The 24,254-nt window shown below is 43.4% G+C and overlaps 1 protein-coding gene across 3 annotated transcripts in view; it reads right to left on the bottom strand.

Annotated features, from left to right (window-relative positions):
- Positions 1-17,439: 17,439 nt before the first annotated feature.
- LOC132817564 (CASP8 and FADD-like apoptosis regulator) overlaps positions 17,440-24,254 on the bottom strand; it is a 34,010-nt gene continuing 27,195 nt past the window's right edge. For 2 of the 3 annotated variants that reach the window (XM_060828070.1, XM_060828071.1), the window contains exons 9-10: positions 23,082-23,592; positions 17,441-18,641 (exon numbers count right to left, since the gene is read on the bottom strand). In XM_060828070.1, coding sequence (XP_060684053.1) covers positions 18,512-18,641; positions 23,082-23,592 — 641 coding nt within the window. In that variant the 3' untranslated portion in view covers positions 17,441-18,511. Of the gene's footprint in view, positions 18,642-23,081; positions 23,593-24,254 lie in introns of all 3 variants that reach the window. The other variant, XM_060828072.1, reaches the window with a different exon arrangement.

The following is a 24,254-nucleotide window of genomic DNA, read 5'->3' as shown; positions in this document are numbered from 1 at the left end:
GTTCAGAGGAGGTTCACAAGAATGGTCCAAGGAATGTAAAGCTTAACATATGAGGAAGGTTTGAGGACTCTGGGTCTATACTCGATGGAGTTTAGAAGGATGAGGGGGGGATCTAATTGAAACTTACAGAACTCTGAATGGCCTGGACAGAGTGGATGTTGGGAAGATGTTTCCATTGGCAGGAGAAACTAGGACCCGGGGGCACACCGTTAGAGTGAAGGGAAGACCTTTTAGAACAGAGATAAGGAGAAACTTCTTCTGCAAAAGAGCGGCGAATCTATAGAATTCACTGCCACCGAAGGCTGTAGAGGCCAGGTCATTAAGCATATTTATGACTGAGTAGGTAGGTTCTTGATTGTCAAGGGGATCAAGGGTTACGGGGAGAAGGTGGGCGAATGTGGACTGGTTGGGCTAAAGGGCCTGTTTCTACACTGTAGGGAATCTAATCTAATGGGGACGAGAAACACATCAGCCATGGCCTAATGGTGGGAGACATAAAAACTGCAGATGCTGGAATCCAAAGTAGACAGGCAGAAACTGGAAGAACACAGCAAGCCAGACAGCATCAGGAGGTGCAGAAGTCAACGTTTCAGGTGTAACCCTTCTTCAGGACTGACAGGATTGAATAGCGGAGCAGACTTGATGGGCTGATGGCCTAATTTCTCCTCTTATGTCTTATAATCATATGGTCTCAATAAGAGTTCAAATGCTGTTGAGGCTGGGCTTCAATTGTAAAAACCAGGATCCTCTTAGTGTGTGACTAATGCTCAGCAAAAGGAGAATATCTGGGACTGACTGTAGTTGGTAAACATTTCCTGATGTATCTCACAGACTTTTCTATTTAACAGAGTCTGTGCAGTGACAAAATGGAGATCAATCCAGGGGACAACGCCGGCATATTTTACAACAGCAACTTCAAAGCAATGCCAGAACCCCAAAGAATGCTAAGGGATGCAGGTAACTATTGGAATCATTAACTTGTGGCTGCACCTTTTCCAGCCCTGGTGAGTGAAACTTGAATCTATATCACAATCGACCCAACTTGTGTTTCCACAGATCAGCTCACCTATGTCTTCAGTTGTTGCCATTGGTTTGAGATGCCTATTCAAGAACATCTCAGCTGCAGAGATAAGCAACATAATGAATCATTACTGGAAGGTGGATCACAGGCTGTACAATTGTTTTGTTTGTTGTGCCCTGACCCACAGAAGGAAAGGCATGCTGGATACCAATGGTCAGAATGTTGGCTTTACATGATAGATGCTGAAGCTCTTGTTCATTCAGACACAGCAGAGAACCAAGAGCCAGAACAGTATTGGATTAAACTGACTAAAATAAGGAGTGAGCTGGACGAGGGTAATTTAGAAATGGCTACAGATTTGAGTAGACAAATTAACATAAGCCAGAATATGGATCATAATATAGGGATTAAATTTGAAAATTATGTTGATTCTAAATGGAAGGTCAAAATATATAAGTATATCAATTTTAAAATGGAAACAAAGATAAAGAAGGACATAGGTGCTAACTGGGAGATTAAAATAGAGATACATATAAATTTCAAAAGGGACATAAAGTTAGAGAAGGATATAGATTCTAAAAGGATTAGGATTGACAAGGATGTGGATTCTAATGGAAGAATTAGGATACGGCTGAAAATGTATTCTAATGGGTGGATCGAGACAGACAAGAATATAAATTATAAGTGTGAGGTCAAAATAGAGGTATATCTAATTTTTAAAATGGACAGAAAGGTAGAGAAGGATTGGGATTCTAAAAAGGTCAGGTTTGACAAGGATATAGATTCTAACAGGGATGTTATTATAGAGATGGGTATAAAACGTAGATCAGGATTGAGAAGTGAAAATGCAGAATTTGGCTTTAGTGTGTCTGTTAGGACAGTAGGTTGTAGCGAAACATACAACAGTAGTGAGACTAAAATCTGGAATTACACCATTGTCAGGAGTAATCATGTTTATGCATGTTTTTATTAACCACAAAATGGCTTCTTAATACAAAGTAACATAACAAAATGTTTTCAGGCTGCAAATTAACACTGTGTTTAAAATGGCTTCTCACCCTGCTAAAGGCTGCATTCCTGCATTGCTGAGCAAAATGAATTAAAGATAAAGCAGAACAATGGACAGCATGGAATTAAATAAGCTAGACAGGACATTACTGACTATTTTAGTTAATCTTGAAAGGTAGGTGAGAAGAGATAAATGTGTAGTAAACAACTTTGTTTTCCAGAAAATATCATTGGGATAACCTGCCTGTCCATTATGTCATTTATTACATTTTATTGGATTTACTCTGTAATTAAGGTTGTGCTATTTCTTAAGAAACATATTAAAAATTGCACAGTTTCTACAAGGAACGCAGAAGCTGTTAACCTCTGTGTTGCTGGACAAACCTGTGCCTGGTGTTGAAACAAACCATGGAACTTTGCTGAAGCAGTCTGTATTCCTGTTGATTATTTGAGCGACTGCGGAAGTAAGAATGTCCTCCCGCGGGTCGAGATCTTCAAGACAACTACAACTTACCTGAGAGTTCAAATTATACAAAAGAACTCACCTCAATCTTTGCAAATAATGATGGGTAACCAAGTCAAAATAATCTGATAAGTCTTCAGTACTATTGGCAGAATGTTGTCAGGGCCCATAACTTTGCACTATCCAGTGCTTCCAACCTTATTACCAAAATATTATTGTACAATAACACAATTATCAGCCAGTGGAGGTTATTGTGCGGTGGCTTTTGTCTACATAATGCTGTTATTCGTCACTGATAATAAAGCATGTATAAAATGTGCTCATTTGAACCTGGGTGGAGAAGTGCCTGGATTGTCCACCACTGGCTACCCGCATGCATGGAAAATAAAACCACTTGAACACTGCATCTGGACTCTGACTGGCAAAGTTTTACAATTGGCCTAGTTGACAAGATACAAAGGATGCTGAACACTAACAGGGAGTTGGGACGAATCGCTGCGTGAGTACATTTTCCATTCAAAACAAATTCAACTCCACCCCGTGGGTGGCACAGTGGTCAGCACTGCTGCCTCACAGCGCCAGAGACCCGGGTTCAATTCCTGCCTCAGGCGACTGTCTGTGTGGAGTTTGCACATTCTCCCCATGTCTGTGTGGGTTTGCTCTGGTTTCCTCCCACAGTCCAAAAATTTGCAGGTTAAGTGAATTGGCTGAGCTAAATTGCCTGTAGTCTTAGGTGAAGGGGTAAATGTACGAGAATGGGGTCTGCGTGGGTTGCACTTCGGCAGGTCGGTGTGGACTTATTGGGCCGAAGGGCCTGTTTCCTCACTGTATTTAATGTAATCTATTCAAGATGTGATGGGCACCCCATGTGTTTGAAACCTAGGCTCCAGGCAATAATTCAAGGGGTGGTAAGGATGGGGTCGAATTAAGGATTCAACAATGTAGAATTATAGATTATTATCATTACATTTGGTTAGTCCCAAGTAGCAAGTCTGGTCCAGGAGGTCCCAGGTAAGATGCATACCACTGACGACTGTCTTACCCTGAGATGACCAGTAATGAGGAACTTGGATAGGAACATGAGGGATCCCTGACACCGCATTTATAGAATCATTGAGATGTACAGAATGGAAACAGACCCTTTGGTCCAACCCATCCATACTGACCAGATATCCCAACCCAATCTAGTCCCACCTGCCAGCACCCGGCCCATTTCCCTCCAAACCCTTCCTATTCATATACCCATCCAAATGCCTCTTAAATGTTGCAATTGTACCAGCCTCCACCACTTCTTCTGGCAGCTCATTCTATACACGTATCACTCTCTGTGTGAAAAAGTTGCCCCTCAGGTCTCATTTATATCTTTCCCCTCTCACTCTAAACCTATGCCCTCTAGTTCTGAATGTTGGCCAAACAAAAAGTAATAAATCGATGGACAAGATGATAAAGAATGACGGAAATATTTTGGTAAATAAAATGTTAGCTAACAAATTCCAAAATGAAGAGTTAAAATGAAGGCAAAATAATGTTGCTAGTTTTGCCAGCATTAAAACCGTCACCAACAGTTCCCCGAAATGTACAGATAACATAAATTAGGACAGGTTAGCAGAAGAGATGGTTGAATTTGAGGACGTAAGGGAAGTGGGTTGAGAATCATCATCACAATATCCGCAGCCCCCATGTAAAAGGGAGTATATGTACACTCCCACCCCCACCAGTGGTGCCCAGTGAATCGGGAAGACCAGCTCATGTGACCACGTTAGCACAATATTTATAACCAGCAACACTAAGACAAAGAGCTATAAGGGGAGAACTTTTGGCAAAAATGGCAGGAAATATAACAATACCATGGGCCTCCATCGCAGGGACATTTGTAGATTAATCCAGATGAAATTGCTGGAGGCCCATTTGAGACAGTTGCAATCAGGGAATCAGGCTGGAACTTGGAGCAATGATATCACCGCAAAGCAGGCAGACAGATCTCTGCACTTTTAGAGCTGAAATAGTTAAGGTTCAGCCTCAGTCCTTTGGAATATAGTCATTGGGGTAAAGTAAGAAAAGGGTAGGGGTGCCCATGAATAAAGCAATTGGATGTTTGACTCATGCTGAACAATGTCAGGGTGCGCGCATCACTGAACAGAGATGATGCACAGTTTCTGCAGTTGCATAAAGCTGACCTTGGCACGGTCCACCAGGTAAGCTTCGACACTGGGTTAATAAACAAAGACATGCACAATTAAATAGACAATAGACCACTGGAGAAGACAACTACAACAGGAAAATTAACATAAAAATGCTGGTGGGGCAGGCTACAAGCTCCACTGAAGATAATGGCTCCCGCAATAGTTACCGTGAGACCTAAGGCGTGCCTTAGTCAACATAGACAAAAGGAGTGCAAAACCTCAAGACCATTATCAGGGACACTCCAATCACAATAGGCCAGGCCAGATGAATAAAGACTGTTGGACAAATGGTGGAAGGAGGGATTGAGGGGAGGGAACACTGACACAATAAGGCAACACAAAATCCTAATCATGTCTCAGTGAATCTGAATGACGCGTCAAACTCCCAACTGATCAGTATCATCGATAAACTGACCAGGACAAAGACCCAGAAAGTAGTATTGACACCTGGAGATGGAATCAATCCTTGTACATATGTGGCAGCAGTGTAAAGGAGAGAGTGACATGAGGCATTCTGCTTTAAGCTGTCTCAGCGGTCTCTTGCATGGAACTGTGTCAAGCACCTTTTGGAATTCCATGTGCACACCATCAACATCATTGGCCTCATTAACACTCTGATAACTCCTCAAAAAGCTCCATCAATTTAGCTAGACACAATTTTCCCTTAACAATGCATGCTCTTCTAAATTAACCGATAGTTTGCCAAGTGACAATTGATCCAATTCTGAATAATTGTTTCTAGAAGTTCCCCTACCACCAAAGTTAAACTGACTGGGCTACCCTTTTCTGAACAAGCATGCAATGTTTGCGACTGCCCTATCCTCCAGCAGCACTCTGAGTTCAGGAACCACTGAAAGATTATTCCCTGACCCTCTGTGATTTCTACTCTCACTTGATTCTCATCCAGTCCTCATTCCCTATCAAGTTAAGTACTGACCGTTTATTCAATGCGGAGAAAGTGAGGACTGCAGATGCTGGAGACCAGAGTTGGAAAGTGTGGTGCTGGAGAAGCGCAGCAGGCCAGGCAGCATCTGAGGAGCAGGAGAATCGACATTTCGGGCATACGCTTGTTAGGATATTATTTCATCCCAACACGCTGCAGAAGGGCTTATGCCCGAAACGTCGATTCTCCTGCTTCGCTTTTCCAGCACCACACTTTTCAACTCAGTTTATTTAATGCATCTTCCTTATCAATTTTAAACTCAGCTACTGACTGAGTTTCCACCTCTGTCACCATGACCTGGGGAGCATCTGCCTCATAGGTAAATACAGATGCAAAGTGTTAAGTTAATACCTTTACCATGCACCCTGCCTCCAAGAGTAAATCCCCATTTTTGTCCTTAATTGGCCCCAATCCTCATTTTACCTATTGAAGTCTTTGGGATTTACTTGTATGTTAGCTCTGAGTCTTTTGTTTTATAATCCCTCTATCTTCTGTGATATGTATGTATCACCTCCCTTCTGAACCTTCTGTATTCAGTTTCTCAATTGTGCGGACTGAATCATTGAATCCCTACAGTGTAGAAGCAGACCATTCAGCCCATCAAGTCCAGACTAACCCTCCAAAAAGCATCCCATCCAGAACCAAGCCCCTATAGCCCTGCATTTTCCATGGTCTATTCGCCCAACCTATCCATCCCTGGACACTATGTGCAATTTTCCCATGGCCAATCTATCTAACCTGTGCATCTTTGGGATTGTGGGAGGAAACTGGAGTACCCAGAGAAAACTTACATAGACACGGGGAGAATGTGCAAACTCCACACAGACAGTCACCTGAGGCTAGAATTGAACCCTTGCACTGTGGGGTAGCAGTGTTAACCACTGTGCTGAACAGCGGTTGGATTTTTTGGAGAGTGGCATTCTCATACAGATTGCCAAACTGGTTCTTCTGTTTTATGAAAGAAGGGAGTTCTGCAATTCTGAAAGGTCTGGCAGAAGGGAATGTATAGTTGGGGTTGGGGTGAGGCCTGGTCAGTCTGATCGGGCAATGTTGGGAGGGGCTAAAGTAGGTTGGGTCAGGGTCAGTGGTGAGGGGTGATATGTGTGTGTGTGTGTGTGTGTGTGTGTGTGAGAGAGAGAGAGAGAGAGAGAGAGAGAGACGGCAGAGACTCAGTTCAGGCCCAGTTACAGGGGAAAGAGGATCAGGGATACAGTGGTGGAGGAAGGTCAGTCCTGGGAAGTGTCAACTCAGGATCCTGGGTTTGTAAGTGGCCTTGGGGAGATGTAGTTCAGGGTGTGTGAGGGAAATATGGGGTTAGTTTGGCGGTTACTCAGGAGTTAGACTTTGTGTTTGAGATAGTCTTAACATTTCCTGGGTGAATTTATTTAATTTTATTGAAACCATCTGAGACTTTTGGAAGGTTTCAAGAATAAGGAAAATAGCCCAGCAGAAAATTCAACTTCTGGGGCAATTCCTTTGGAGTGTGCTTTAATGAGGGATTGTTCATTGCCATTTATGATCACTCTTCCCTAAATGCTCCCCACTGACATTTGCTCTACTTGGCCGATCTTCAATCCCATGAAGCAGAGTTAGTAATGCATACCACTGTAGAAAATTCTCCTAAACATAATGTAAGAGTCTTGTCTCTCACTGTCCTGTACACAATCATTGTCCTAGTCTATGTTTGAGTAACTATGAATGTATGAAGTAGGTGCAAAGGTAAACCATGCTGGCTATTGGAGCTAACCCAACATTCAATAAGGTCATGACTAATCTATTTGTGCCTCAGAGGTACACACTGCCAGTACCTCCTTTTCATTCCCTTGCCTTCCAAGGCAGACAATTTCAAAGCAAAGAAAATCTCCCCATTTCTGATCCAAATGGACGATCCCTAATTTTAAAATTAGATTACTTACAGTGTGGAAACAGACCCTTCAGCCCAACAAGTCCACACCAACCCTCCAAAGAGCAACCCACTCAGAACCATTCCCCTACATTTACCCCTTCACCTAACACTACGGGCAATTTAGCATGGCCAATTCACCTGACCTGCACATTTTTGGACTGTGAGAGGAAACCGGAGCACCCGGAGGAAACCCATACAGACACGGGGAGAATGTGCAAACTCCACACAGTCAGTCGCCTGAGTCGGGAATTGAACCCGGGTCTCTGGTGCTGTGAGGCAGCAGTGCTAACCACTGTGCCACCGTGCCGCCCACTAAATTGTGCCCCCTAGTTCTGTACTCACCCACCTGGGGCGGCACGGCTGCCTCATTGCACCAGGGACAGGTTCGATTTCAGCCTCGGCCAACTGTGTGGAGTTTGCACATTCTCCCCATGCCTGCATGAGTTTCCTCCAGGTGCTCTGGTTTCCTCCCACAGTCCAAAGATGTGCAGATCAGGTGAATTGGCCATGCTAAATTGCCCATAGTGTTAAGTGCATTAATCAGAGGGAAATGGGTCTGGTTGGGTTACTCTTCAGAGGGTTCGGTGTGGACTTGTTGAGCTGAAGGGCCTGTTTCCACACTGTAGGGAATCTAAAAAAAGAGGAAACGTCCTTTCCACATCCACCTTGTCAAGACTATTCTTAAGGACTTGAATCAAGTCACCGCTGTCTCTTCTGAACTCCAGTCTAATAACCTCAACACATCTATCCTAAATTAAAATGACAACCCACTCATTCCAAATGTCAATCTGTGAATCCCATTTGAACTGCCTCCAACTCATTTACACTTCCTTAAATAAGGAGACCAAAACCTTACTTTAACTACTGTTCCTTTCATAATAAAGGATAGTATCCTATTAGCCTTCTAGATTAATGTTATACCCCTGTACTTGCATACAAATGTTATGACTCATGTATTAGAATACCTAAAATCCTCCACATCTCAAAATTCCACAATTTTTCTATACTCAATTAATATTCTGCTTTTTCATTATTCCTGTCAAAGTGAACAGCTTCATTTTTCCCACATTATAGTCCATCTGACAGCTGCTTGCCCGTTGACTCAACCTATCTATAACTGTCTGCCAACTTCACAACATACTCTCCTGCCTATCTTGCTGTCATCTGAGATTTAAGCTACCATACCTTTGCTCCCTCTCATCTAAACCATTAAGGAGAGCTGTGAAAAGTTGAGGGCCCATCACAGATCATGACAGGAATCTACTTGTTACATCCTGCCAATAATCCAAAGACTGTCTTTTCAGCTCGGCAATGAATATTCTAAAATAAAACAAATAACTCCAAATGCTGGACATCTGAAATAGATGCAGAAATTGCTGGAGAAACTCAGCAGTCTGGCAGCATCTGGAGAGAAGACAGAGTTAATGTTTTGAGTCCAGTGACACTTCTGCAAATATTTTATCCAAGGTACCCCCTACACCATGAGCAATAACCTTTAATGTGGCAACTTATCAAATGTCCTCTCTAAATCCAACTACAGTACGTCTACAGGCTCCCCATTATCCAGAGCACATGTTACACCATCAAAGAATCCCAATAAATTGGTTAAACATGATTTCCCTTCCATAAAACCATGCTGAATCTTCAAGATTATGGTTTTTCTAAGTTTTTGTTCACATTAGAAGCATTTTACAGATGAACAAGGTAAACACTTGTGTTTTAGGCTCAAGGTTAGAAGGTCAGAGACTTTTTTTTCCTTTTGAAGTGCACACATCTTGGAAGATAACTTTTTTCTTTTCAGTTTTGGCAGTTCTCTGGGGTTTTTGATTAAAGCTGAATGTGTAAAGGCAGTTACTGCTGAAAAAGGGAGAAGATAGTTTAGAATTGTCAAGAAATAAATTACCTCAGTGTAAGAAGTTAGTAAGTTTTAGACCAGAAGTGTTTAGTCAGAGCATTGAAGGGTTTGTTTCAAGCTCAGCTATATGAAGGCTCCAGGAAGTCATAGAGTCATAAAGTCATGGAGATGTGCAGCAAGAAAACAGACCCTTCGGTCCAACTCATCTACGCCGACCAGATATCCCAACCCAATCTAGTCCTACCTGCCAGCACCCGGCCCATATCCCTCCAAACCCTTCCTATTCATATACCCATCCAAATGCCTTTTAAATGTTGCAATTGTACCAGCCTCCACCACATCCTCTGGCAGCCCATTCCACACATGCACCACCCTCTGCGTGAAAAAGTTGCTCCTTAGGTGTCTTTTATATCTTTCCCCTCTCACCCTAAACCTATGCCCTCTAGTTCTGGACTCCCCGACCCAGGGAAAAGGCCTTGTCCATTTACCCTATCCATGTCCCTCATGATTTAATAAACCTCTATAAGGTCACCCCTCAGCCTCCAAGGCTCCAGGGAAAACAGCCCCAGCCTATATCTCTCCCAATAGCTTAGGTCCTCCGACCCTGGCAACATCCTTGTAAATCTTTTCCGAACTCTTTCAAAGTCCCTTTCAGATTCTCCAGACCAGGTGTAAAAATCAGATTTAATTTAACCCACTATGGGTGACAGAAGCGGACGTTTTCTCTGGTGTTAGAACTGTAAAGGGAAGCTTTTGGGATTAATGGGATTATATTTTTACCATGTAGTTTGAAATCTTTACATTTTTATTGTGTCACACAGGCGGTCCCCAATTTACTGATAAACAGTTGTACTTATGGATAAGATTCCAAATAAATATTAATTTCTAACAAACTACATGCAAATGTTTTCTCATACTTAAGAACAGCTATTTTATATTGTATCTTATTATGCTCTGACTTGCATACAAATCAATTTATGGAAGTATTCAAGAACAGAACACATTCAAAACCAGGGATTGTCTTTGATTAAACAGTTTGGCTTATTTTATCATAAAATCATTTTTTTGCACCATATATGTCTGTTTTATTGTTGAGCACACATTTACAGCATAATGTGTTCATATTTTAGTGAAAAATAGCCTTGTTAAAACTGAAAAAAAAAAGTAAGATCTGATCTTTTAAACTAGATTTCAATCTGGGATCTGACTTGGCCAATGATAAGGTCAGGTAGGATCAAGACACAATTCTCTATTCTAGTCTTTCTGCGTCTCCCAGTATTTCATGCAACCTGATATTACTCTCTAATATTCTCTGCTAGTTCCCACATCCCTGTTGAGTTAGTTTCAATCTTCCCCAACTGCACTAGGCAAACACCTCAAAAGTAAATCAGTTCCTATTCTGCTCAGGTGTTACTTGTTTGGCTTGTACATCTACCATCTCCCTCAGAACCATTCCCAGTGTCCACGGGACCTTAAATCCCTTCCTCCAAAACCATCTTTCCAACCATGCATTCATCTGTCCCCTTGCTGTACTCACTTACACATGGCACTGGTTGTAATCTGGAGATTCCGACATTTGAGGCCCTGCTTGTTAGTTTTCTATCTCTCTCCCTAAATTCTGATTGGAGGACCACATTCCTCTTCATGCCGATGTCATTGTTTCTAATGTTGCCCACGATCTCCAGATATTCATACCCCTCACTCAACTCCCAGCCCTGTCATACCTTAAGCTTTTAACTTAGATAAACTTTCCTTACTTTAAATTTAATTTTGCACAATTTATTACAAACTAGAGGGATTAGTAGAACATAGGAGTTAACACAAATCAGCTGTTTCACCTGTGCTGAGACATTCTTATTTTAATTGCAGATGGAGTTTAATTTAGATAAATGTGAAATGCTGAATTTTGGAAAGGCAAATCAGGGCAGGACTTTTTCACTTAATGGTAAGTTCCTGGCGAACGTTGCTGAACAAAGAGACCTTGAAGTGCAGGTTCATAGCTCCTTGAAAGTAGAGTCGCAAGTAGATAGGATAGTGAAGAAGGTGTTTGGTATGCTTTCCTTTATTAGTCAGAACATCAAATATAGGAGTTGGGAAGTCCTGTTGTGGCTGTATAGGACATAGGTTAGGCCACTTTTGGAATATTGTGTGCAATTCTGGTCTTCCTCCTATTAGGAGGATGTTGTGAAACTTGAAAGGGTTCAGAAAAAATTTACAAGGATATTGACAGGGTTGGAGTGTTTGAGCTATAGGGAGAGTCTGAACAGGCTGGGGCTGTTTTCCTGGAGTACCAGGGACTGAAGGTGGCCTTGTAGAGGTTTAAAAAATCATGAGGGGCAATGGTAGCATAAATAGACAAGGTTTTTTCCCCTGGGGTAGGGGATTCCAGAACTAGCGGGCATAAGTTTAAGGTGAGAGGAGAAATGTATAAAAGGGACCTTAGAGGCAATTTTTTCATGTAGAGGGTGGTGCATGTATGGAATGAGCTGCCAGAGGAAGTGATGGAGGCTACTACAATTGCAACATTTAAAAGGTATCTGGATGGGCATATGAATAAAAAAGGTTTGGAGGGATATGGGCCAGGTGCTGGCAAATGGGACTAGATTAGGTTAGGATATCTGGTCGGCATGGACGAGTTGGACCAAAGGGTCTATTTCTGTGCTGTACATCTCTAAAACACTATGACTCTATAATTGTGTCAGATTACGGGTTTGCATTTTTTCAAAATTATAAGATCGAAGCACAGTCCTTAACAACAGTCTCTTAACAACCAATCAGCTTATGAATTTGCTGTGATGTAATTGTTGCTATGTTTCTCTGCTGATGAATGATTCAATAGACTCCGCCCATCTACCTCTGTTCCAGAATGTAAGTGCACAACTATTTACAATCTATGCCAATGACCTAAAAGAGGGTATTAAGTGTAGCATTCATGTGACACAGATGCCAGGCAATGACCATCTCCAGTATGAGACAACCTAACTAATGCCCTTTGACATTCAATGGAGTTATCATCACTGAATCCCACGACATTGTGGAGGGTTACCATTGACTCGAAACTCAGCTGGACTCACCACATAAACACACTGGGTACTAGAGCCGTTAGAAACTAGGATACTGCAGAGAGTAACTCAGCTTCTGTCTCCCCAAAGCTTGCCCACCATCTACAAGGCACAAGTCATAAGTCTGATTGGATACTCCTTACATCTCTGGATGGGTGCAGCTCCAACAACACTCCAGAAGCTTGACACTATCCAGGACAAAACAGCCCACTTGATCGGCACCATATCCACAAGCATCCAATCTGTCCACCACCAACACTCAGTAGCAGCATTGTGTATTATCTGCAAGATGCAGTGCAGAAATTCACCACTCCTATGCCCAAGACCAGAAGAAATTACAGAGAGTTGTGAATGCAGCCCAGTCCATCACAAACACCAACCTTCCTTCCATTGACTCCAACTACACTTCTCGCTCCTTTGGGAAAACAGCCAACATAATCAAAGAGCTCTCCCACCTCAGTTATACACTCTTCCACCCTCTTCCACCTGGCAGAAGATACAAAAGTTTGAAAACATGTACCAACAGATTTAAGAATAGCTTCTTTCCTGCTGTTATCAGACTTATGAATGGACATCTTACCTGCTTTGATCTTGCTTTGCACCTTCTCTGTAGCTGTAACACTATATTCTGCATTCTGTTCCATGACACTGAAGTATATATGTAATATAAGATTTGTCTGGTTAGCACATGATACCACTTTTCACTGCATCTTGGTACATGTGAGAATAATAAATCAATAAATCAAAGATCCTTAGACATCACCTTCCAAACTCATGACCCCATCAATGCAGAAGGACAAGGTCAACAGATATATGGAGACACCACCATCTCCACGTTCCCTTCCAAGCCACTCACCACCTGATTTGGAAATATATCGCTGTCACTTCACTGTCACTGGGTCAATATCCTGAAATTCCCTACGGACATTGTGCGTCAACCCACACCACATGGACTGCAGTAATTCAAGAAGGCAACTCACTGCCATCTTCTCAAGGGAAACTCAGGACAGGCCATACATGCTGTTTGCCAGTGACTCCCGCATCCCACAAATGAATAAAAGAAAGTTTGCTGATAATATAAATCTAGGTGGGACAGAAAGCTGTAAAGAGGATGCAGAGAGGCTGCAGGATATTTCGATAGGCTAGTGATTCAGTTTGATGCAGGGAAGTGTGAAATTATCCACTTTAATATTAAGAAGTTTTTAAAAAACTCCTTCTTAAGTAACAAATCAATTAATACTGTTTATCAATGGGGATATGGTGTCCTTGTACTGTTATGGGTTCCTCAGTGAGGTTTTCTAATTTGTTATCGTTCCAGAATGGATACCCCAAAGTCTGATGCTCCCAGGAGGGAGGATGAAGTGGCTCTCTTTCATTATTCAACCTTAAGCCCCACATTCAGTCGGTTACAACTCTATCAGTTAAAAATGATCATCTTCATTATAAATATTCTTATTCCAAGACCAAATTGATTTATGTCACTTGATGCCCTTAACCTAATTCAAGCAGAGTAAAACTGCCAGATTTATTGAGTCTGTTCCTGATGGCAAGCAGCAGAAAACCTAGTCCTTTACCCAGCCATGGGGATACCCACGATAGTATGCCCAGATCATTACTTTTAGCGTGCAGTGGGCCCATCGCAGTTCCCTGTGACGGTGATTGATACATTGACATCTTCAGCTGAGTCATGCCCAGGTTAGCCATTGCTTAACAGAATACTGTGGCCTTGAAATCTGAGCCCTGCTTCAAATGGATCTTAGAGGGCAGACCATACCGGATGAAAAATTGGGTTAATTGCCTCATCACTGTTTTTGCAAATATGCCTTTTGGGGAAACAGTTTCATGTCATACTACATGTAACTCCAGAGCCGAAAATGTGTTGCTGGTTAAAGCACAGCAGGTCAGGCAGCATCCAAGGAACAGGAAATTCGACGTTTCGGGCCAGAGCCCTTCATCAGGAAAGATGTAACTCCACCATACCGTTCTGTGCTTATAAAATCTTCCTCACTGTTCTGTTTTGCCACCATCACCTAGATAACTTGTTATGATCTCTCTACCTTAATAAGTTTGGATTACTTGTTACTTTGGTTAGAAATTTGTCATGCAACTCTTATACCTAGTATGTTATTTCAGCCACTTGATTTGTCTCCAGCGCCATCTTATTTTTGATCTTTTGTAATTGTCTCTCTGCCTCAATTAATTGGATGATAGGTCATCCCTTCATTTGTTATTCAGTCTGTCGACACTCCACTCATTGTTTGTATTCTCTTTTGATGCTCTTAATTACCTGGAATTATCTTGCAATGATCTGTCTATAAATTCTGTGCCTAAAAAAAAAGCACTACCGCAGTTAGGTGGTAATAATAATAAAAAAGAAAGACAAAAAAATTCTGTGCCTCCCTCCATTTCACCTGACAAAGGAGCAGCACTCCAATAACTTGTGATTCCAAATGAACTTGTTGGGCTATAACATGGTGCCGTGTGACTTCTGACTTTGTCCACCACAGTACAAAGCTGGCACCTCCACATCATGGAAATCAGTTGGTCTGTAGTGATAAGTACTTACTGGTGGCACCATTTAATTTTAGACAGTGGATCCATACAGTTCATTAACACTTTGCTGAATGGTTCCCCAAAGGCAGCACAGGCAGTGTAGGTTGCAAATCTTATTGTAGTTTGGGTTTCCGAGGTATGGCGGGTCTTACTACATTCTTTTGGATCTGTGGTAAGTAGAAATGTCAGCTGATGCAAGCTTGAGTTTTGCATATACCAATTTGTCCAGCTATTCGGTTTTAATGCACTAGCCACAATATTTTCCTACTGTAACACAGCAGCATTGCTATCTGGCAGAGCACTTCCAATTCCTCATCTGCAGATTTGTGACGAAGTGTGCATTTCCTCATCAATACTTTTAATACAGTAGCATTAAGGAACTGCTTCTGCCTTATCTTCAGTATGTGTAGCCTGAGCTGGTGTTTTCAATGGTGAGTCAGCTTGTTGGGTTGCTACTCAGAGACTTTTAGAAAAGGCTTCAGATGAATAGACCAGAAAAATTTCAACTGGCAGTACCACCACCACTGGCTTAGGTTGTCTGACCATAGATCTTGAGAGCACTTTGTCAGGGAGAATGCCAGGCATTTTCTAATTCCCGCTGCTCCAGTGAAAATCTCTTTACCACAGCTCTACCCATTTCATCATTCTCAATTTCCCCATAAATCACTGACCAGCACTTTGAAAATTTGGGAATTTCCTAAATTGCCTCACTAAACCTTTCAGCTGTTTGAGAGACTAAACTTTTAACTCCTCAAAAGCAGCTTACCCTAAATCTCCTAGAAATGCACTGGCATAAAATGTGGACATTTCTGTAGTGTAGCAGTAAACTCGAGACATCTTTGGCAGCTTTTGTTTGTACAATTTGATTTATAAGAGGCAACTTGTCCACTGGTTCTTGCATTTCATCGTGAGCTCAAACCTTCGGTGAGCCTTCACTTCGTTACTACCAGTCCTCAGTGAGCTTCTCAAATTTGTTATTGTTCCAGACAGAATAACTCAAATTGTTATGCTTCAGGGTATGGAGGGTTGGACTGAGTTCTCTTCATTTGCCTGACCCCCTTCCTCCTCAGTTAGCTGCAACAAGGATGAAATGAAATGTAATGATTCTAATGAAAGAGGATCCCTTTCCTTTGCGCACCTTTTTCCCATACGAAATCAACTTATGTTTTAATAGGAGTTAATTTAATCAGGCATTTTTGAGTTAAAGGGGTAGTGAATTTATTAGTTGTTAGATAAAGTAACAGTAACAATACAACTCATATTAGAATTGAGTCCTATAAAAGTTAAAACATGCAGTGACCAGTAGCGGGGTTATTAATGAAGGTGCATGGTGGGACATTGCTGCTGTTACATTGGGTGATACTTGTAATATTGACACTGGCAGCCGAGCAGTCCACTTCAATATTCTTTGCTCTGCAGGTTACCTTTAACTATTTTGTTCTGTTTCCTTTTTGATGGCAGCTGTCTGACTTTAAACACTCTGAGAGCAAGAGAGTGTCTTTTATTTTATTTGCACACAGGGGACATAAGGGTTACCCTCAAGCTGTGACCTTCTCGATACAGTAGACCACACCAGTGCATCAGCTCAAGCACACGTACAGACTCAGGACTGCAGTTTGTTTATAAACCCCTTTCTGTATATTCTTGGAAGAGTCAAACAGGAGAGTATCACTCCCACAGAATGGAACATGGCCCACTGGAGAAGTTTTCCTGCTTGTAATTAGACTGCATTGCATCTTTTGCCTTTCAAAGTCTCCATTGTTGAAGCTTCTCTGACACCCTGCATGGTTCCAGCAGTGCGCACACTGAATCTTTTAGCTGTCCAAGAATTCTATTCTTAGGAGTTACATTGTCAGAATGCTCAGCTTGGAGTCTTGGTTTAAAAAAAAAGTCTCGTCAAAGAGTTCAATATGTCCATAAATAATTTAGGGTTCTCACAATGGCACAAATTATAGAAAATTGAAATGCACGTATAGAAAACAATGAGGAAAATACACATTTTAAATTTTACTGCAAGGGAAATAGAATAAGGAAGTTTGGCAGCAATTATAATTTGAGTGATCAAACCTGGAATACTGTAAATGAAGTTACGATCTGCTTTTGGAAGATTATACCTGTTTTAGAGAACCAATGATGATTTACTAGATTGACTTCTGGGAAGGGCAGGCCGTCTCAGCAGCTACTTAGTTGACTAGATCTACATTTTCTAGAGTTTAGAAAGAGGTAATCTCCTTCAGGTATAAAGATTCTTGGATATCACTTTCCACTGACTGCAGAGCCTAGAATTGAGTGACATTGTCTCAGAATGAAGTTAGCTGTTAAGGACTGAGATCAAGTGAAATGTCTTCACTGATTGTCGGGATTCTTTGGAACGGTCTGAGTTCATCCAAGTCAAAGATTCACAAAATGTTTAGATACTGAAAGGAATGAAGGAATACGGGGAAAGGGTCAAAGTGAGGCTGGATCTCTTTCCTTTGGATACCTCTCTCCCAAACTAAATCAACTTATGCTTTGAAAGAAGCCAATTCAACCAGGCTTTTCTTTTTTTGAGTTAAAGGGATAATGAATTTATTGTTATTAAACATATAATCAGAATAATATAACTTATATATTACAAAGTAATCTATCAAAAAACATAAGTTAAAACATACAGTATTGCACATATTAGAACATTTTAAGTGAAGGTAAATCATAATTTTATTAAATAGCAGAGCAGGCTTGAATGGCTATATGGCCCACTCCTCTTTCCTATGTTCTTACATACTGTATGTTCTTATAAACTCCAGAAATGGCCACTACAACAGGCAATTGATGTCGGAGGACCATAAGCCAGAATTGCAGCCAGTACTCCAGTAAATATCTTACTATTTTTACAAAATATAATCACACTCGTAGATACTTAATAGATAACATGAAAAAGCTCCAAAAAACTGAAGAACACTTATGGTGGTGATAGCTAAAAGACCTCCAATGAATACATTGATAAACAATTTCACTAAGTGATGAAGTGACATACAACATAATAGGCTTGATGGCTAACACAGCATTCCTTGATCCCTCCCTTCCTTGATTCCTAGTCTAGCTGTCTCTATCTCCCTACTTTACTCCCTTTACCCCAGCCCACATCCCTCCCAATTTACTCCGAGTCTAGATTCCTGTGCCCGTCTACATCCTTTCTTGCTTGCTTTAAATATCACAAACCCTCTGCTCTTGTCATGATCCCTCTCCCCCAATTTAGATCTTTGGATTACTCTCTAGATCTCCCTGTCTTAATCCCTGATCTTGATCCCTCACCACCTCGATCCCTCCACCTTAACCTAGATCCTTGTCACTTGTGACTGGATCTTTCAGTGGATCTAATTCTCCTCTCCTGACTGAACCAATGCATCAAACCTTGTTTCTTTAGGTGCCCAGGCCCCGGTGTTCGGAGATTGCTTGTGAGGTGGTGAAGCTGGTTTCATGCTGTGGTTGGCCAGTTTCTGAACATAACTAATGCAGTAGCGGTCACAGGGGCCCCTCACGGCAAGATGAGTTTTTTCCTCAGAGTGTGGCGGAGGACCAGCGGTACAGGTTCCTCAAAAGCCAGTTGACGGTTCCTCAGCATTGTCTGTCTGTTCACCTCCGTTAGCATTGATATCAAATCACTCCTAGATACCAGAGAGAGAGGGAGGGAGAGGGAGAGGGAGGAAACATTTAAGGTATGAACTGACACTCATTCCACAAACACCTGACTCACACACTGTTACAATAAATACCTGCAGCACTCTCAAATACCTTCACATCTTTCCTGAAGTGTGGTGCCTAGATGTGAACTCAATCCTCCAGCCCAGACCCGATCAGGCACAACTTCCTGTCTTTTTTACCTTACTTAGTAAAGCAAAAGATTATGATGCTCATTTTAACTGCTGGACTACTGAATGGCAGAAGAGGCTGGGAGAAACAAAAAGGCCTGGTGCTGTCCCTTTGTTGACTTTGCTCTTCAATTCCTTACATTGAACAATACAGCACAGGAACAGGCGATTCAGCCTACCATGTCTGCGTCAACTGTGAAGGTATTCTAAAGTAATCCCCTCTGCCTGCACATGGTGTGTGTCCCTGTATGCCCTGCCTGTTCATGTGCCTGTTTAGATATCACTTGAATGCCGCTATCATATCTGTTTCTACCACCACTCCTGCCAGCGGGCTCCAAGCACTACTACCCTCTGTATAAAACATTTAGCACACACATCTCCCTTAAACATTCCCCCTCTCACTTTAAACCTCCACCCCCCCTACCCCAGTATTTGATATTACCACCCTGGGAAAAAGACACCGACTATTCACCCTATCCATTCCTCTCGTAGTTTTCTATACTTCTACCAGGCCACTCTTCAACCTCCGATGCTCTCATAAAAATAATCCAAGTTTGTCCAACCTCTCCTTGTGCCTAATATGTTCCAGTCCAGGCAGTATCCTATAAACCTCTTCTGCACCCTCTCCAAAGCCTCCACATCCTTCTTGCGGTGTGGCAACCAGACACACACGGCACTCCAAGTGTTACCTAACTAAAGTATTATACAGCTGCAACATGACTTGCTAATGTTTATACTCAATGCCCTAATCAATGAAGGCAAGCGTGCCATATGCCTTCTTTACCACTTTATCGACTTGTCTTGCCACTTTCAGGGGGTATGGACTAGCACCCCAAGATCCTCTCTAGATCATGCTATTTACTATATAATGTCCTCTTGCATTTCACTTCCCAAAATGCATCATCTCGCACTTGTCCAGATTAAACTCCACATGCCATTGCTCCTTCCAAATTTCCAACTGATCCATATCTTGCTGCATCCTTTGACAACCTTCCTCTATATGCACAAATCCACCAATTTTCATTACATCTGCAAACTTACTGATCAGACCGCATACATTTTCATTCAAATCATTTTATATATATCTCAAATAACAGAGGACCCAGAACTGATCCTTGCAGAACACACTGATCACAGACCTCCAGCCAGAAAATCCCCTCCACAACCACCCTTTGTCTTTAATCATCCAAGCCAATTTTGGATCCAACTTACCAACTCACTGTGGATCCCATGTCATTTCATCGTATGGACCAGCCTACCATGAGGGACTTTGTTAAATGCTTTATTAAATTCCATTTAGTCAATATCCACTGCGCAACCCTCACTAATCATCTCTGTCACTTGCTCAAAAAAACTCAAAATCAAATTTTTGAGACAACCTGCCCTGTATAAAGCCATGCTGACTACCTCTAATACGTCCATTATTCTCCAAATGCAAGTAAATCTTGTGCCTCAGCATGTTCTCCAATTATTTCCCTCCCACTGATAGATGGCTCACCAGCCTATAACTTCCTGGATTATCCCTGTCGCCTACCTTAATCAGAGGAATAACACTGGCTATTCTCCAGTCTTCTGGCACCTCACCTCTGGCTAAAGAGAATGCAAAGATCTCTGTCAAGGCCTCAGTAATCTCCTCCCTTATCTCCCTCAGTATCCTGGGATAGATCCCATCAGGCCCTAAGGACTCATCTGCCTTAATGGCTTTCAAGACACCAACACTACCACTTCCTTAATACTAACATGCCCTAGAATACTAACATACCCCTTCCTAATCTTACTATCAACCTTCATCACACTTTTCTACATTGCACTGCAGCTGCCTCCTGTCTGCCCTTTTTGCTAACCTGTTCACCCACAACTGCTGTCTTGATTGGTTAAACACACAGTGATAGAAATTGACTAGGACAAATCTTTGCACCTGGAATGAAGGTGGTGGAGGAGACATGCACCTAATCACTAGGAGCCCACAGTTCAACAGGTGACATGCCAGCATGATGTATAATCTCAACTGGCAACTCACTTCATCATTCAAGGCATGAGCAGCAGGGATGTGCTAGGTGCTAGGCTAATCCATTTAATCACACCGCACATCTCTTAAAGAGGAGGTAAATTTTGGCTGCAAGCAAACTGGTTGAGGTTCTGGAATAAAGGCAATCAAAGGTGAGAATGGTTGCTGCTTTGAAGATGCCAGGAGGGAAATCAGTAGCAGAGGCATCCTTTTTGCACCAGGCAATGGAGAGGTATGCTCCTACATTGCTCAACCATACTGGCATTGGCACAGCTGGCATATGGTAGTTGCAATAGGATTCTTGCCACCAGGACATGATGGTAATGTAGAATCCAATTCCGAGGAAGTCATACTGTACTCGAAACGTTGACTCATTTCTCCCTCTACAAATGTTACCAGACCTGCTGAGTTTCTGTTTGTTTCAGGTCTCCAGAAAGTATTTTGCTTTTATTCAAATCAACAGGAACTCTGTATTTCCCACCCCAGGTGCTGCCTGATTTGCTGAGATGCCAGCATTTTCTGGTAATGTCTAAAGAATAGACACTGTGTGGTTAACCCCGACCCATTTCTACTGAGCCTGATGGGTGATTGACTACATTCAATCATATAGCAGAAAAAAAAATTGCCAAGGTGGATGAGAGGTTGGGCCTGAGAACAGGGGAAGCAGCGGTCAGAATTCTCCAGGTTCACCTGTGGAGCGGGGTCTGGGTTTACCTGCGGAGGGGGGGTCTGGGTTTATCTGCGGAGGGGGGATCTGGGTTTACCTGTGGAGGGAGCTCTGGGTTTACCTGTGGAGGAGGCTCTGGGTTTACCTGTGGAGGAGGCTCTGGGTTTACCTGTGGAGGGAGCTCTGGGTTTACCTGTGGAGGGGGCTCTGGGTTTACCTGTGGAGGGGGCTCTGGGTTTACCTGTGGAGGGAGCTCTGGGTTTACCCGTGGAGGGAGCTCTGGGTTTATCTGTGGAGGGGGCTTTGGGTTTACCTGTGGAGGGGCTTTGGGTTTATCTGTGGAGGGAGCTCTGGGTTTACCCGTGGAGGGAGCTCTGGGTTTATCTGTGGAGGGGGGATCTGGGTTTACCTGTGGAGGGAGCTCTGGGTTTACCTGTGAAGAGGGCTCTGGGTTTACCCGTGGAGGGAGCTCTGGGTTTACCTGTGGAGGGGGCTTTGGGTTTACCTGTGGAGGGGCTTTGGGTTTACCTGTGGAGGGAGCTCTGGGTTTACCTGTGGAGGGGGCTTTGGGTTTACCTGTGGAGGGAGCTCTGGGTTTACCTGTGGAGGGGGCTCTGGGTTTACCTGTGGAGGCGGCTCTGGGTTTACCTGTGGAGGCGGCTCTGGGTTTACCTGTGGAGGCGGCTCTGGGTTTCCCTGTGGAGGGAGCTCTGGGTTTACCTGTAGAGAGGGCTCTGCGTTTACCTGTAGAGGGGGCTCTGAGTTTACCTGTGGAGGGGGGGGTCTGGTTTACCTGTGGAGGGAGCTCTGGGTTTACCTGTGGAGGGAGCTCTGGGTTTACCTGTGGAGGCGGGTCTGGGTTTACCTGTGGAGGGGGCTTTGGGTTTATCTGTAGAGGGGCTTTGGGTTTACCTGTGGAGGGAGCTCTGGGTTTACCTGTGGAGGGGGGGGGGGTCTGGTTTACCTGTGGAGGGAGCTCTGGGTTTACCTGTGGAGGGAGCTCTGGGTTTACCTGTGGAGGCGGGTCTGGGTTTACCTGTGGAGGGGGCTTTGGGTTTATCTGTGGAGGGGCTTTGGGTTTACCTGTGGAGGGAGCTCTGGGTTTACCTGTGGAGGGAGCTCTGGGTTTACCTGTGGAGGGGGTTCTGAGTTTACCTGTGGAGGGGGGGGTCTGGGTTTACTGGTGGAGGGGTCTCGGAGTTTACCTGTGGAGAGGGCTGAAGGTTTATCTTTGGAGGGGTTCTGACTTTACCTGTGGAGGGGGCCCTGGGTTTACCTGCCGAGGGAGCTCTTGGTTTTCCTGTGGAGGGGGATCTGGGTATACCTGTGGAGGGGGGTCTGAGTTTACCTGTGGAGGGGGGTCTGGGTTCACCTGTGGTGAGGGCTCTGGATTCACCTGTGGAGGGGGCTCTTGGTTTACCTGTGGAAGGGGGGTCTGGGTTTACCTGTGGAGGGGGCTCTGGGTTTACCTGTGGAGGGGGTTGGATTTACCTGTGGAAGGGGCTGCAGGTTTACCTGTGGATGGGGTTCTGGGTTTACTCAATGCTTTTCCAGTACTCACTTGTGATGTTCCCGTAGACACTCCGACAACGTGCGCATAAAGGACGATGGTTGCTGGCCCGCCTGGAAGATCAGGTGCTCAGACACTCTGCAGCAACACCACAGGATGTCTGCTTCCTGTGGGATTACTTCCTCCCAGGCACGACCATCAGCTTGAACCACCTCTCCGTTGCCCTGAGCAGTGTCTGTCTCTAAACTCTCATCAGGGTCAGGTGTGGCCGCGAGGAAATCCTGAACGAAGAAAAGCCTGGGTTTCCCCACCAGGGCCCGACATCTCAGTCCTTTGAAGTACTGCTGGATTTCTTCAAACAAGAGGCCAGGGCTTTGCCCATTGATTGCCAGGATGCTGTCGGTCATCCCCCGGCTCACGATGCAACACACGAAACAGTCGACTGTGGCCAGGTCCTCGCGTTGGGAGGTTTCCCTCAGGATCTGCTTCAGACGGTCCAGCTCGACGTATAAGTGGGTGACCACCCGGAACTGGAGAATCTCAAATGTTTCCTTTAGTAAAGCTGGAAAAAGCATCCGCAAACAAAACGGTTTGAATCTTGTTCACTTTCAACACCACCTTTCCTATATTATTGAACCATCACTTTCCAGCACCCATCCTCATTTCCGAAGAAGTGTTACACTAAATCTGAAAAGTTAACTTTGTTTCACTCTCCATAGGCATTGTCAGGTACGCTGTGCTTCCGCAGCACTTCCAATTATTTTTTAATGAGGACAATACACCATGAATGAGGCGAGTTTAATTTGATACAAAGGAGGGAATAGGGATAAAACAGGGTAAGCAGGTAATTTACAGAGAAAGGGGTAATTAACAGAGATAGGGTCAATTCAATACTACTGAAGCAATTACTAATAGTAGAGATCTTCAATCATTAAAGCAACTATTCCCTCAGAACCAGAGAAAAGAAGTGAATTTGTCTCATGTCTATGAGATGGTTTCAAATTTGATTCCCTAGGCTTTAGCCCAGCATCTATCACGGTACATCTGATTCTCAAACTGCTGCTCATTAGGACGGCACGGTGGCTCAGTGGTTGGCACTGCTGCTTCACAGCACCAGGTACATGGGTTTGATTCCAGCCACGGGCGACTGTCTGTGTGGAGTTTACACATTCTCCCCGTGTCAGCGTGGGTTTCTTCCGGGTGCTCCGGTTTCTTCCCACAATC

This window comes from Hemiscyllium ocellatum, chromosome 7 (genome assembly GCF_020745735.1).
Source record: "Hemiscyllium ocellatum isolate sHemOce1 chromosome 7, sHemOce1.pat.X.cur, whole genome shotgun sequence".
Lineage (NCBI taxonomy): Eukaryota > Metazoa > Chordata > Chondrichthyes > Orectolobiformes > Hemiscylliidae > Hemiscyllium > Hemiscyllium ocellatum.
This window is presented reverse-complemented; position numbering and strand designations above follow the sequence as displayed.